Raw genomic sequence first — 11,791 nt, 5'->3', positions numbered from 1 at the left:
TCATTTCTAGTGTACACGAGTGCCTGTCTGCATCGTCATTGGTCGATATTAACAGTGTTATTTCAACAAAAACAACATCCTAAGCATAAAGCGATGAAAACTACCTACATGTTACAGACACATGTCGGAATGTTCAACACGGTTCTGTAAACTGATGTTTTTAAACTGTCGTAATCACCTCAGGGGTTGAAAGGCTGACGGCTTTTTAATTTGCATGTTTTATTTTTTATGTAACTATTAACTACTAGTTTTAGTTGTGGATAAAATGATAAAACAAAATGTTAAAATGTTGATAAAATGTTATTTCTATAGTTTTTAAAAAATAATTCGATTTCTTGGAAATCATCTCGCGACCCCCTCCCAATGTCTCACGAGGGTCGCGACCCCGACTTTGGGAACCACTGCCCTAAAACATTATCTCCATGCTCAGTCATTGGATGTAAAAACAAGCACAAATGTATTTGGGTTAATTTAATTTTTTCTGGAAAAACGGCGAACGGCGAATCGACTTCCTGCCTGCGCCAAACATTGTGGTTGGTGGATGGCGTTGATGACGTCATTTCCACGAATGTTCCCTCAACTTCTATAGGCCGCTCTCCTCCTCGCCCCGTTTCTCATTAGCATTTAAAGCTACAGACACACTACAGGCGCGTCCTGGGAAATCTCACTGTGGGACTGGAATTCTGCACCGAGGCTTTAAATTCTGCTTCATGTGGGTTTCTTTCCATCCACCGTCCCCATGTTTTACCATATTTGGAGGGTTAGCTCGCCACTGTAAGAGTGTGTGTGTGTATGTGAGACTCACCGATAAGAGCCCAGTGGAACACAGAACTCCTCATTGGGAAGAGAGGTCCCCAGACAGGCATCGCCCTCAAACACGCGAACGGGGATGGAGAAGTGGTTGATGATCTGCAGGAGAGACAGATTACACCATAACGTAGAACCCGGATATCTGATATCGTAATATCTGAACGTAATCGATCGGCTCCGGGCAGCACCCACCAGGAAAGGGGAGCGGATCTTTATATACTTGCTCCCGTCCACGGAGTAGATCTGGCAGAGGAAGTTCCGCCGGACCTGAGACGGGTTGTGCACGACACTGCACATGACCTTCCCAACCTTGATGACGGGAATGACACTCGCTGCCGAGTGGCCAACCGGAGCTGATGGGGGCATGAGAGGTCAGGTGCAGGTAACAGGCGTTTTCTAATGAACTCAGCAGCTTAGCCACGGATTTGAATTAGACACGTATGACAACGCGTGGCGAGTTGGGGACATTTGTAAATGTCACATTCATCAATAGAACCGTTTTGTTTTGCAGCTTTTTGGGACCTTGAGATGACTGTGACAGAACTGTGGTTTTAGGAGCAAAGGATGCGAACAGACAAGACCTTCCTCTCAGGGTTGCCAGATTTGGCAAATTTGATTTGAAAATGATGAGGAGGAGATTCTAATTGAATGATGTTAAGTAATTAGAGCATTTTAAATGTTATGAGACATTGGTGATTATTTTGGACCATTATTTGCTCAAATGTTATTATTATTATTGTTCTTCGAATATGACTAAATTGCCATTTGTCCTATAATACTCTACTGAAATGTTACCCGACCTTTATATGTAACTCTTACAGAATTGATTTACTTAGTGAGATCTTGTTTATATTGTGTGCATTGTATTTTTTTTTATTATTTTTTATCTATTTTTATTCTTTTTTGTTGTTGCTGTTTTTATCTAGCTTAAAATCAATAAAAATATCTATTTTGAGAGGCGGGGTTTAAATCAGCCAGAATGAGGAATTAGGGTGCATCATTGAACTCTTTTTATGATCATATTTAAAGTTAGTTGAAGTAAATGCCTTTTGGGTACCTGTCCCAGATACAGACGACTAGTACCCCCACTTCAAACCCCACTTACTACTACCGTGTCCCTGAGCGAGACACCCTGGCCTGAGGGTCTCCAGGGGGACCGTCCCTGTAAGTAGTGACTGATCCGGGCGTCTGGTATCTGCTGTGAAGGTGAACGTGTGTGTGGCTGCGTTCCTCTTACTCGGCTGGATGTAGTAGTTTCTCCCACTGAGGCTGGTCATGGCGGCGAACTGATCCGAGTCTGCAGTCGAGCGGGTGTAGTCCATGTTCAGAGACTCTCCGTCCTGCAGCTCCACACAGCGTCCATGGGACTCGCAGCCCAGCGGGTGGAGTGTCTCGCTGTGCAGGATGGCCACGGCCACGCCCAGGCGGTTCTTCAGTACAAACGGAGCCTGGTCTCGCTGGAAACACTCAGACGTCTGCTTGGCAGCCTCAGCGAACGCCTGCAGACGCCCCGAGCGACAGATACGTGCATATTATGGGATGGATGATGCCGTAAGTCAGGAGTCAGTTGAAGAGCAGTGTGTGTGTGTGTGTGTGTGTGTTTACCGTTCCCAGGTTGCTCAGCATGTTGAGGCCACATTTGGACAGCATGACATTGAGCTGGTCTTTACTAGTGATGCTAATGACTGTTTTATACTCCGGCACGGTGTAGTCCACCTCGTCTGATATCCCAGAATGCTCCACGGGCTTTTTCTTCATCTGTGAACATGATTCGTTTCACGTGAAAGTGATTACGGTGAAGACATCACAGCACAGTGCACATAATGAAAATGTCACCTTCAGGCCAAGGGTCCAGGGCCTGAATCCGTCTCCACTCTTGTCCTCCAGTGGCTCCAAAAGGGGCTCCCAGACACCCAGGACTTCATTAAAGTAATTCACCTAACCAGCCACATACACACACACACACACACACACACACCTTATAACCACTGACAGGTGAGGGGAAGTTACAGCGCGTCACATTTTATTATGTTATTTCTGCCAAAGTAACTCGAAGTACATTTTCAGGTGTTGTGTGTAGAATTCTGGAGAAAAGTATGAATTTAATCCATTTTGGAATAAGGCTGCAACATAACGAGGTGTGGATGCTTTCTGGTGTGGAAACACCAGTCTGATCTACGGTGGCACCATCTCACAACTCCGAGTTCCATATTAAAACCTTGACCTCTGTTCATCCTTCAGCAGCCAACTTCTTCTCTAATACGGTGCGGTGCACAGATACCGTGTGTGTGTGTGTGTGTACCTCCAGGCTCAGCTGGCTCTGCAGGTTGATGAGGGAGCTCCAGTTCTTGGTGTCTCCCTGGAAGGAGGCTTTGGCCAGCAGCATGGGTACAGTGCGGTGTCCCACGCCAGCCTCCAGCGTCACACAGATGGAGCCGACGGCCACCTGCAGCGACTCACCCTGGGGCACCAGAGGGGTGACGGAGAGGGCGTCCTCCTCACCCTCCTCCTCCAGGAACCACAGCTTCAGCTCACGGAGGTCACGCCGCTCCCACAGGTTGTGGGGCACCGGGCTCTCCAGCTCCTCGGGCGTCTCGGCTGAGGGCATCAGCGCGGACTGGATGGTGATGACGGTGTTGATGATGATGGGGGAGACCTTCAATAAAAAAGCAGATCACCATTCCAGGCTCAGATGGAGGTGAAGTGAAGGGCAGCAGACAGAATTTTATATTCCGGGTCAGGGGTCCAGACACAATGATGTTGTCTGGTGACTTCGTTCCTGGTGCCGGCTGCTCCGGTGGGAGTTCGGCCTCGTCCACTCAATCCACACAGACGTTCGAAATGAACGCTGGTACTGCCGTTCAGTCCGCCACAAACGGCAGGAAATCGATAATCAGTGGATTGATCATCGTAATTGACCCGTGAAGGTTCACACGTCTAACAACAAAGGTCACAGGACACACATGGACTTTGGAGACCCCGTGTGGAGATGTTTTGGCTACCTTCAGCGTGAGTGAGTTGATGCTGAGCTCCATGCTCTGTGGCTGTCCAGTGGGCTGGCTGCTGCTGAAGAAGACCTGGCACGGCTGCAGGACCGTGGTGGTGGTGGAGGTGTTCCTGCGACTCTCGCTGAGGAACGGACACGCCACCACCTTCAAATCAGTCACCGCTGCAGTCATCGTCTGACCGGCACAGTCACTCGCCAGGACCACCTCACACTGCGTCGTCACGACGAGCGCTGGGGCGTCGGCACGGGTCAAGTCCGCCACAAAAACGATCTCTGGGTTCTTCACCAGAACGTTCATGTTGGACTTTGCCACGACTGGCTGAGGAGGAGCTGCTGTAGATAAGTAGATCTTTCAGAAAATCAGCAAAGGTGACCTCTCACTATCACTCAATCACTCTCTATATATACACACACACACACACACACTGGTTTTAATCCTCCCACGTTTATATTGTTTTTTCATCCACACACACACACACACACACACACACACACACAAGATGTAAATAACCTCAACATGCAATTCCATGGTTTTATTACGACTGTATGATTTTCACAACAGAATAAGCTGGAACGGATTAGTTCTTTTTTTATGTTAACTGGTTTATATTGGTTTTCGGTCAGATACGAACCCGTCTCCTTGCTGGAGCTGCTGGGTTTGCTGCTCTTCTGTGTGCTGGAGAAGCCCTGCGCTGAGGCCTTGAGGAACACGTTAGCGACGGTGAGCAGGAACTCCATGCTGGCACACAGGTAGAGATCCTGCAGCACGGCGTCCATCACCGTCCCGTCACGACCAGCGCGGTACCCGACCTCCAACATCGCACGTCTCTGAGCACCGGCACGCATCGCCATCATCCTGCACAACACACGCACGGCGGGACACGTTAATCATGTTCACGAACAAAATGCTTAGAGAACGTGTCAGAAGAAGTTAGAAGATGAAGGGAAAATTCTGTGGAATTGGGTGAAATTGTCAGATTGTTTAGGAATTGCTGGACATGTGGTGGGGACAACAATGATATTTGGTCATGGAAGGATGAAAAGAGGAGCGGAGGAGGTGAAATTTGTGTTGTTTGGAAGGCTGAACGTGTGAGCACTGTTGCTCTGTAAAATGACTGGTCTTTAATGTGAGGATGTAGGGATGAAAAAGAGGAGTGGAGGATAGGTGGGTTAGTAGAGAGGAGACGTTTGTGTGAAGAACCTGGACGTGATGTTCTTCACTCGCTGTCTTCGGTCGTCCAGGAGACACTCGGACAGTTTCAGCGTCGCCTTCATGGAGCCGTCTGAGAACATGAGGACTGAAGTGCAGATCGAGCCCAGCATGAACTCCGCCAACGTCTGCTGCTCGTCCCGAGAGTGGAGCAGCCGAGACTGCAAATGTCACACAGATACAGTCTCGTTCATGCCAAGTCAGGCGAGCAGCAACACACACTCACACGTGTCAAGGACAGGAGGGTAAAAATGGATCACGATACATTCTCTCAAGTGGACTAATATCATCTGTTTCCTGATACTGGCAGATTTACGACATAAGAACACACCAATCAGGTAAATATGGCCAAAGCTGATTACTGTTATTGACTAGACTCTCATCACGATCGTATAATCTACCAACGGCATGAATGTAAATGTAACTGTATACCTCGGTGGGGCTGTATAGCGCCAGGGTTAAAGAGTCAAACTTGAAGTCCAGCTTGAGTGTATTCTTCATTTTAGAGACCCTCTGAGTCTCCACTACAGCAGCTGTCACCACTGTGTTACCTACATACACACACACACACACACACACACACACACACACACACACACACACACACACACACACACACACAATGACAGAGAAACGTTCAAAAGCGCTGGGGTAACCGTGTGATGAAATATGGACGGACTACTGTTAGTAGTGTGTGTTTCATACCACCGGAGTCTTTACTGGAGGTGGTTTCTGCAGCGTCGGGGGGTGCCGGTGCTGGGACAGAATCAGCTTTCTCTGATAGGTTCTCGCTCAAGGTCCTCAAAATCACAGTCATGTCCTCTTGAGCAAGGATAAGCTACACACACACACACACACACACACACACACAACAAAAAAAAAAACTATAACAAGCGGCAATTCAACACCCATTAACAGTGAAAAACACATTCAGGACAAGAAGAGCTTCTGTAGAGTTACTACCAACTGTTTCTACAGAGCTTCCCTCATATGTGGACAATAAGCAAATATTCCTGATATATGTGGATAAACCTAATAAATAACTTCATTCAATGTCATATAAGAAAGCACCACTAGGTGGAGTACTTTGGCCACCATCCCCTCGTCCTTACATTCATCGGTTTGAGGTGGCCGATGATCTCGATGTCTGGAACACTGTGGTACCAGGACGCAGAGAGGTTTCGTTTGACCGACAGGTCCATGTTCACAGGCTTCAACAGCTGCATGTCATTCTGGAACTTGTCACCATCAAACGTCGTCCTGTAGAGCATTAACATCCGTTTTTTTTAACACAGTGCTACAAATCTCAAATTTTCTCACTTTTAATCTTCCAATTGAGTCGTATAGAGGAGAGAAGACACGCCGGTTCTGCTCACCTGTACATTTTCAGGTCACTCAGGCCCACGGTCATGTTGTCGGTGACGGGAGGTATGGAGGTGTGTGTGGCTGACTGGACCACGGCGAACTGGTTGTGTACGGTCACCAGGCCCAGGTCGGCCACGATGACGTTGGTGGAGGTGGAGGACTGGGGCAGGAAGAGCACCGGCGCGTTGATGTGCACGTCGAGCGAGATGCGCGTGCTGCGCTCCGCCAGCTCCTTCACGCCCACCGCCGCCTTCTCCGCGGCCTGAGCGGTCACCTCCGCCAGGGTCTGCTTCGCCGTCTGGAAGTTATCGATCCAAGTCTGGTGGAAGGAAACCAGCAGTTCGTCGAATTGGACTTTTCATTAAAAGAAAATTATATACTTGTGATAAAACAATCCCATTATTTTTTGTGCAGGTCTACATCTCCACCCTCCTTAAAACCATTCAGCGGGAGGATATGGATTTGATAAAAGAAATAAAGAAATAAACCCCAAAAAGCAAATCAGCCAGAATAGGCATAACAGGCCAAAAGAACCAGTGTGAAGTATGGCAGTCATGCGACTTCTTACATATTTTTATTCACTATTTATTAGCGGTGAGAACATCACTGGTCACATGATGTTTCCAAATACACGCCTTAAGGTCTCTTTGACACCACAAACGGCAGAAAAATGTGGAATCAGATTTTAAAACAAAACTTTGCTCATATCAAGCAGAAATACGACGCTGAATCGTAAAATATGACAACCTCCGTTTTTCTTACATCTCGCTGTTTTTTCATTCATTTTCACACTTTCACTGCTGGCTTTTCAGTCGCTCCGTTTTACATTTACGCTGCCTGAAAATACGGTTCGCGCAGTGGCTGTATTCTTTAGATCAGGCCGCCACAGTCACTACCGGCACTACTTTTTAACGAGGATTTTTATGCCGCTGCCAGAAAAATCACCAAGCAACGTCTTTGTGATGTAATGGATTATGTTGTGCACTGCACAATATCATCCACGTCTGCATCGCGGTGCACAGATTAAACGATTAATTTCAACACCCCTAGTATTTATTCACATTCTAGATTTTATTGAATTTTTTTAATAACTTTATAGTTTGTTTAATTCACATTTCGGTGTTGAGGTACATTTAAATCGGTTAATGGTCAACAAAGACTAGGTGTTCCAAATAAATAATGATCTTATTGGGCAGCCCTGCACTGGGATCAGTAGAATCTTACCAGGATGGAGGAGAGGAACTTGTTGAGGAAGATGACCTGGATGCAGCCCACAGTCAGGGCTACGCTGGTGTCCACGCGCTTCATGTCCATGTAGGCTTCGCCCTCAGTAGCATCCGTGTGGTTGACCATGTGGAAGTCAAACACCTCCTTGTCAGCTATGGACACAGCCTACCAGAGCAACAAAGCCACCAGGTTGCGGTTGCCAGATTCTGATGCATGGTGTGAACTTCACCACTAGATACCAGAGTGCATGAGTTGCTGCTATGTTATTGGCTGATTAGATATTAGTGATAATATGCAACTGGACAGGTATACCTAATAAAAAAAATAAACTAATATACTAAACAACAGAAACATCTATATGCAGATAATGGATGATTTAATGTGATCGTATCCACACATGTTACTAACCTTCTTGTAAAGAGCCTCCTTATCACAGTCCAGGATGATGATGTCCTTCAGTTTGGCCAAAACCTCCACAGACTTCTTCTTCATTTGGACCTCAGACACCAGGCCTACACACACACACACACACACACACACACACACACACACACAGAAAAAAAAAGACTACTTTTCTGACAGTTCCACGTGCTATTAAGATCCGTCAAAATTCCATCAGTGCGCCAATAACGGGCCACTCTCGCCACAGCAGCGTGCCGCTGCTCTCCTGACAACTTCAAGTTTAAATTGACATCCATGTTTTAATTTCTGCAATACACTCCTGTAACGAATTTGCAGAATATGTGTTTTTTTTTTTTACTCACAGTAAGTTAGGGATATCGTTATTTACATGAGTGCTGACTTTTAATGAAATAAGTAAAAGTTCCCTTTGATATTACTAATAATGTATGAGAAGAAACACCATTTTCATTAGTTTAATATTTATCACCCCAGAAATTGGTAGTGGTAGTAGCCCAGTGGGTAACACACTCGCCTATGAACCAGAAGACCCGGGTTCGAATCCCGCTTACTACCATTGTGTCCCTGAGCAGGACACTTAACCCTGAGTGTCTCCAGGGGGGGACTGTCCCTGTAACTACTGATTTGTAAGTCGCTCTGGATAAGGGCGTCTGATAAATGCTGTAAATGTAAATTCAGACAATAACAGGGATAGCCCCAAATAACAAAAATTGACAATGTCAGTAGCGGGTGTTTCGAGCATTGTCAGCAATGACAGCGACGCCTCACGCTCCTCACAGCCTCACGATGATGTTCTGAGGCAATGCGCTCCTCTCTTCCACAAGTGCTACACACAGATCTGCCAGGTCACGTGGGGCTGGGGTACGATCATTCAGTCTCTGCTTCAACTAGTCCCAGATGTACTCTAAAGGTTTCCATTCAGGAGATGATGATCATACCATATGAGGCACCCCAACTTCCTGAAGTCGAGCTGTGGTGGAGCATTATCCATGAACAGAAAGTTGGGGGTGTGCTGGCAGAATTGGTGGACGATTGGGGGAATTTAGTTCAGAACGCTGAAGCCAGAACTAGGAAATTTGACCACATCGCCCCACAGTACACCTGAGTGAACTTTTAGGTCTTTACGACCTGCCATGCCCCCTTCGATCAACGGGTGCGGGGTCACTACTGGTACCAAAAGTACAGAAGGTCACAGCTGGGAGCAGATCCTTCTCCTATAGAGCACCAGTTGTGGAACGGCTTGCCTGTCAGTGTCCGGGACTCAGACACAGTCTCAGTGTTAAAATCCAATCTCAAAACCTATCTGTTTTCTCTGGTCTTCTGTTAAAGTCCCAGACACAGTGTCAATTATTAAGTCCACTTTATCACACAGTCCCCCTGTTGGACACAGACAGTGTTAAATTCACCCTAGTTAGGCTGTCCTAGTTAGGGTACCGGGCCACTGTAGCCCCAATATTCCACTATTACCACATATTTCAGTATCGGTTGTACAGTGCCACCCTCTGACCTGCTTCTGTTTGTTTTCTCCGAGACACGGAATCAAGCGCCCAGACTACCGGCAGACTCCAGCGAAGAGACCACCAGATGTAGATGTAGACCATGACACTGGACTAAAACACTGGACTGTCTGTTATTGCACAAACCATCACCAGCCCTGCACTGACACCATTTGCAGGCTCACTCTACCCTGGAAGGGGGTCCCTCTCTTTATCACTCCTTCCCAACGTTTCTTCCTTTCTTTTTTTTTTTAAGTGGAGTTTTTCCTGGTGTGCAGAAGGGTCAACTGTAGGGCCTGTTAAAGCCCATTGAGATGTACTGTAAGAAATAAATAAGGAACACAACAAGAAATAAAGTGCATAGGTCCTTAGTTACTGGTCATTATTGCGGTCTGTCACTCGTGGGGCTCCACTCCTGGGTCCGTCATGACCTCTGCCAGTAGTTCTGTGTCTTAATGAAAGTCTGCTGATGACACTTTGAGACACACCAAGTTCACATCTGACTGTGAACATCTGACTACCTGCCACCGACCCGAAGGCACCATGGCCAGGTGACGCTGCACGTCCAATAAGTGACGTTGTGTGTTCATGTTTGAATGATGAACTTGGAATGACTTACTGGCAATACCAGGTATTTTATACCCACAGAATGTTGAAATTGATGCCACATTGAGAAATGAGACCATTACATGAGTAATGAGACCATTACATTTAAAACACTAAATGAAGAGTGTCTATCACCTCCCTATCCCACAAATGTCTAAAGTGAAACAAACAACGTATGCATGACATCCACTAACTTATTGGGAGTAGTGTAGATTTGGCTGTCTTTGGCATAGAAATGCCATCTTTCTGAATAATTGAACCTAGAGGAAGTAAGTACAAAGAGAAGAGGTCCAAGAATAGAACCCTGAGACACACCGTACGTGAGAGGCGCTGGCGTAGACTCTGTGGCGCCGATACGGACACAAAAACTTCTCTCATCCACGCTAGAACACCACCCTTAATGCCCACTGAGTTGTGCAAACGAGACAGGAGGATCTTAAGGTCCACTGTGTCAAAGGCAGCTGTTAGGTCCACGAGTACAAAAACAACACAGTGTCCAGAATCTGTGGCTAAAAGAATGTCGTTTAACTTTCACAAGTGCCGAGTCAGCGCTTTGACAGTAATGTGCCACTCTCACGACAGTAACAGGGTGCGTTGGTGTCAGTGCCACACAACTTTCTTGCTTTCACTCTTTACCCTCGATGCCGATCTCAGCGATCTGAGACTCCTGTCCCCGAATGAACAGTTTCAGGCACGACAGGTCCGCTCTGATGTGCAAATTCAACACGTCTTCATATTTCGACTTCTTCACAGCTGCTGGTGAGAGCAGAGAGAGAGAGATAGAGTGAGAGATAGAGAAATGTTCTCAAAGCATCTCATGGTCTACTGGTGTACTGGTCTACTACAATTTTATGAAAGGGCGGTCATCAGGATTTTTTTTTTCCATGAATAAAGTGTCTCATATATCAAGTCTGATGTGATTGGACTGTGAAAAATGAGGTTACAGCATTACACCGTTGGTGATACCAAGACTGTAAATGCTGTAAATGCGTCTGTAAAGAAGACATACTCTGCTTCTTAGCAACTGAAGACACCTCCTCCTTTATCTCATCCAGTCCCTCCTCCTCGCCCTCCTCCTCTTCCTCAGGAACAGTCGGCAGGTCAGCGGGTGTGTCCGTGACTGGGTTTTGGTGGCTTGGAGGCATCAAATTGGTCAGGAAGTTCATGGCGTTGAGGAGCGCCTCCGTGTGAAGGTGCACATCCAGAGACGAGAAATTCACCTGGAAACAAAAGTCAGAACTGACATCTGATCTGCTGAGGCTCACACACACACACACACACACACACACACACACACACACACACACACACACTCACTCTCTCACCTTCACAAGCTGCTCTGTGTTCTTGTACTCAGTTTTGAAATCAGGGCTGGTTTTGTCTGCCTGAAATACAAACACACACAATTTCCATGCAAAATAGATCAACGTGTTTTAAAGCAGGATGTATGTATGAAAGGTGCACACACACACACACACACACACACACACTCATAGGACTATCCTATAATATCATGTTTATATTCAGAGCAGGTTTTAATACCTTTATATATTCTAACATGAGGAGATCTTCCTCTGTGTTGTCCAGAGTTGTGATGAGGTGAACTGGCCGGTCGTCTCCATCTAGGGAGGACACACAGATAAACGTGCC

General features: G+C 46.6%; 1 protein-coding gene across 4 annotated transcripts in view; it reads right to left on the bottom strand.

Moving 5' to 3' along the window:
- Window positions 1-11,791, bottom strand: part of LOC114777673 (vacuolar protein sorting-associated protein 13A-like) — a 36,630-nt gene that overhangs the window by 13,788 nt on the left and 11,051 nt on the right. For 2 of the 4 annotated variants that reach the window (XM_028967008.1, XM_028967012.1), the window contains exons 27-45: window positions 11,684-11,763; window positions 11,467-11,526; window positions 11,151-11,361; window positions 10,778-10,897; window positions 8,028-8,131; window positions 7,617-7,784; window positions 6,404-6,711; window positions 6,140-6,287; window positions 5,733-5,865; window positions 5,460-5,578; window positions 5,019-5,188; window positions 4,450-4,673; window positions 3,813-4,150; window positions 3,113-3,466; window positions 2,647-2,748; window positions 2,416-2,568; window positions 2,048-2,309; window positions 1,003-1,163; window positions 806-909 (exon numbers count right to left, since the gene is read on the bottom strand). In XM_028967008.1, the coding sequence (XP_028822841.1) occupies window positions 806-909; window positions 1,003-1,163; window positions 2,048-2,309; window positions 2,416-2,568; window positions 2,647-2,748; window positions 3,113-3,466; window positions 3,813-4,150; window positions 4,450-4,673; window positions 5,019-5,188; window positions 5,460-5,578; window positions 5,733-5,865; window positions 6,140-6,287; window positions 6,404-6,711; window positions 7,617-7,784; window positions 8,028-8,131; window positions 10,778-10,897; window positions 11,151-11,361; window positions 11,467-11,526; window positions 11,684-11,763 (3,319 nt within the window). The remainder of the gene's footprint in view (window positions 1-805; window positions 910-1,002; window positions 1,164-2,047; window positions 2,310-2,415; window positions 2,569-2,646; window positions 2,749-3,112; window positions 3,467-3,812; window positions 4,151-4,449; window positions 4,674-5,018; window positions 5,189-5,459; window positions 5,579-5,732; window positions 5,866-6,139; window positions 6,288-6,403; window positions 6,712-7,616; window positions 7,785-8,027; window positions 8,132-10,777; window positions 10,898-11,150; window positions 11,362-11,466; window positions 11,527-11,683; window positions 11,764-11,791) is intronic. The other 2 variants (XM_028967010.1, XM_028967009.1) reach the window with 2 other exon arrangements.

Source organism: Denticeps clupeoides, unplaced genomic scaffold (genome assembly GCF_900700375.1).
Source record: "Denticeps clupeoides unplaced genomic scaffold, fDenClu1.1, whole genome shotgun sequence".
In the NCBI taxonomy this organism is placed as follows: Eukaryota; Metazoa; Chordata; class Actinopteri; order Clupeiformes; family Denticipitidae; genus Denticeps; species Denticeps clupeoides.
The sequence above is the reverse complement of the archived record's forward strand: the minus strand, read 5'-3'. Positions and strand labels throughout refer to the sequence as shown.